This window comes from Polypterus senegalus, chromosome 5, assembly GCF_016835505.1.
Source record: "Polypterus senegalus isolate Bchr_013 chromosome 5, ASM1683550v1, whole genome shotgun sequence".
NCBI classification, from domain to species: Eukaryota; Metazoa; Chordata; class Cladistia; order Polypteriformes; family Polypteridae; genus Polypterus; species Polypterus senegalus.
This window is the reverse complement of record NC_053158.1, coordinates 134,895,799-134,899,007: the sequence shown is the minus strand read 5'-3', so window position 1 is coordinate 134,899,007 and position 3,209 is coordinate 134,895,799. Positions and strand designations below refer to the sequence as shown.

The following is a 3,209-nucleotide window of genomic DNA, read 5'->3' as shown; positions in this document are numbered from 1 at the left end:
TCAGTTGTGTGCAAGTACAGATTTTCTGCTTTGTAATGGTGTTATAATACATTATCTTTTGTTTATAAACATAAATGCCAATGCATCTACCATATAAGAAACTTTTTTCTGGTGATCTCGCAATCACATTGAGACAATTTCAAGACTTTGGGAAAGGTCCTTCTTTAAACTGACTAATGTGCCAATCCAGTTTCTTAATTTTCCAAAGACCTTCCAATCACTTTGACGTGCTTATGTACATTTTCTCAAAAGACGAAACTATAGAAATCCTAAGTCAAGATTTGAAACCCTCTCATACCAGCCTTAAGTCATAGAAATGCAAGTGTTTAGTGCAGATTTTTGACGGCCTGGGTTGGCTCCAGCTGCCATACTCTTTTGAACCCAGATATGTCTATAGTCATTTCTAGGGATGAGCTGGGCAATAAGTACACAAAAAAACCAAGAGTAATTAATAAAGTATTCAACAAAGTAAAGTGCTGTGCCAAAGATCTTTAAAATAAATAAGTCAAGAAACACTCCAATAAAAACACTGTCACTAGTGGGGATTCAAATCCATTAAATAAATAAATCCAAAACAGGTTAAAATCCACAGATAAAAACAAAGTCAGGACCTAAAACACCATCATGAGTCTTGGTGCTTCCTTTTAAAACTCACTAGAATCCCATCCCTCACCAACACAGCTGAAGTTCTCCCAGCTCAAGTCTGCTTATCTGAGTGTGAGTTGTCTGGAATCGTATAGGGTAAATAATATATTGTTATTTGCAAAACATACTGTACATTTCATGTGTGTTCTGTGTCTACAACGATCTAGGTAAATGTTGGATGACAGGAATTTGAAGGCAAGAAATGTTGATGAACATTAGGAGTGTGACGAGATCTCGTGGTACGAGATCTCGCGAGATCAGATTTGTCTGGCGAGATGCGTCTGGTCTCGCGAGAACGTGACGATATCCTTGCGTTATTGGCATGATGGAGCGTGAGGAACAAATAAGGATAGAAGATGCGCCCGCGACATTTAAATCATTCGTGTGGCAACATTTTGGATTCCTTGTGGAAATAAGAAATGGTGAAAAAATGACAGACAAGACAAAGACAATTTGCAAACACTGTAAGAAATTAATATCGTACACCTCTGCTAACACAACCACTATGCAAAAGCATTTAGAAAACAACCACAGCTCGTTACTAAAAGCTGCTCCTGTGAAGAAAATGGAAAGAAATTCAGTTCGCATAAAAGGGCAAACAACCATAACAAATGCCTTTGCAGCTAAACTTCCACCATCCAATGCAAGAGCCACGGCAATAACAAGAGACATCGGCGTTTTCATTGCAGCCGATATGAGACCATTTTCTGTGGTGGAAAATCTGGGATTTCGGCGACTCATCCACACACTGGAACCAAAGTATGCCATCCCGTCACGTGCACATTTTACTGACGGTGGTCCCGACCCTGTACAAAGAGTGCAAGGTAAACGTTGTACAGGCTCTGAAAGAGGCAGAAACCATCGCCATAACTACTGACGGTTGGACTTCTAGGTGTACACAGAGCTATATCACAATTACAGCCCACATTATCAACAGTAATTGGGAAATGGTACATTTTGTACTGCAGACGCCCACTTTTGAATCACACACAGGGCAAACGTCGCTGAAGTTTTACTAGAAGCTGTCACACAGTGGGGTCTTAAAAAGCCAAACCATTGCATCGCTATTGTAACAGACAATGCGCGTAATATGGATGTGGCTGTGTGCGAGGCAGGATTTGAGCCGCACATCAAATGCTTCGCACACAATAAATCTCGCTACACAGGCTGGCCTCGTGTTGCGCGTGTCGCTTCGTTGCTCGGGCGGGTGAGACGTGTAACTGCTTTTTTTCACCGGAGTTCGACAGCTGCCGCGGTACTGACGTCTAAGCAGAAGCTGCTACAACTGCCACCGCACAAATTAATAATGGACGCCACCACGCGATGGAATTCATCATTGGATATGCTGGTTCGTTACCTGGAGCAGCAGACTGCTATAGCAGCAACGCTCACCAGTCCAGAAATAAGACAAAATGCCCGAAACATTGACACACTGGATACCTGCGACATTGTCAATGCCGAATTTCTTGTGAAGCTGCTGAATCCTTTAAAGACAGCTACCTCTGTCTTGTGTGAAGAGAAGAGGCCCACAGTGTCACTCATCGTGCCACTGAAGAACATGATAGAACAAAACATGGCACCAAATGACATTGATTCCCCTACTGTGGCCGACACAAAGAGAGCAATTCTCAGCAATATTTCAGGCAGATACAGTGGGGATGTATACAACTACCTGCTGGAGAGCACTGCGCTGGACCCAAGATTCCAGTCTCTACCGCAGCTAGACTGCAATCAGCGTGAGGCAGTCTTTCAGAGGATACAGAAAAGGGTGGAACAGTTGCAGCAAAACCAGGTATCATTGACTTGATTTTTTTTTCCCTAGAAGATTTATGTTTCCAGTACTAAATTTTAATTGATTTAATAGGTTCATGCTGTATTGTGTGTGTGTGTGTGTGTGTTGTAAATATGAGAGCATCAGAGTGAGTGTATTTGTGTTAAAAGAGAGAGGGGGACTGCTTTGCTGCTTGCTAATGTTAAAGCCAGTGTTTCTGCTGCTTGAAGCCCACAGATGAGAAGAGTATGGAGCGCAAGGAAGAGGCATCAGTTCATTGTTCCACACATGGGGGCGAGGGGGCTCTTGAAGCTGAAGGCAGAGCTGAGTCAGAAGAGGAACCTGCTTCCAAGAAGACAGCACTTGAGGATCTGCTAGGGACTCTTTCTCGAAGACAGAACAGCCCAGCAAAGGAATTGAGAGGGAAACTGAACTTTACAGAAGAGAGGCATCTATCCCACTTAGTTGCTGCCCTCTGACATGGTGGAGAGAAAACAGCTCCAAATATCCTTTGCTGTCTCCACTTGTCAAAGAATATCTTTCCATTCCTGCGACCTCTGTTCCAAGTGAGCGTGTCTTTTCAACTGCAGGAGACATAGTCACTGCCCAGAGGTCACAATTGCTGCCAGAAAATGTAGACATGCTTATATTCTTAAAAAAGAACATGACCATATCTTAGGCTGTTCTGTATAGGTCATTACCTCATTACCTAGGTCTTAGCTCTTTTCCATGCTTAAGAAAATTTTGTTCATTGTTTTGCACTCTGAGTTTTAAGACAGCACTACTTTGATAG

The 3,209-nt window shown here is 42.7% G+C and overlaps 1 protein-coding gene across 1 annotated transcript; it reads left to right on the top strand.

Moving 5' to 3' along the window:
- The first annotated feature begins 1,951 nt into the window (after window positions 1–1,951).
- LOC120529904 lies at window positions 1,952–2,895 on the top strand. The gene is made up of 2 exons (XM_039754116.1): window positions 1,952–2,437; window positions 2,647–2,895. Exons 1-2 carry the CDS (start codon window positions 1,952–1,954, stop codon window positions 2,893–2,895), a joined length of 735 nt encoding a protein of 244 aa, XP_039610050.1.
- The last annotated feature ends 314 nt before the right edge of the window (window positions 2,896–3,209 follow it).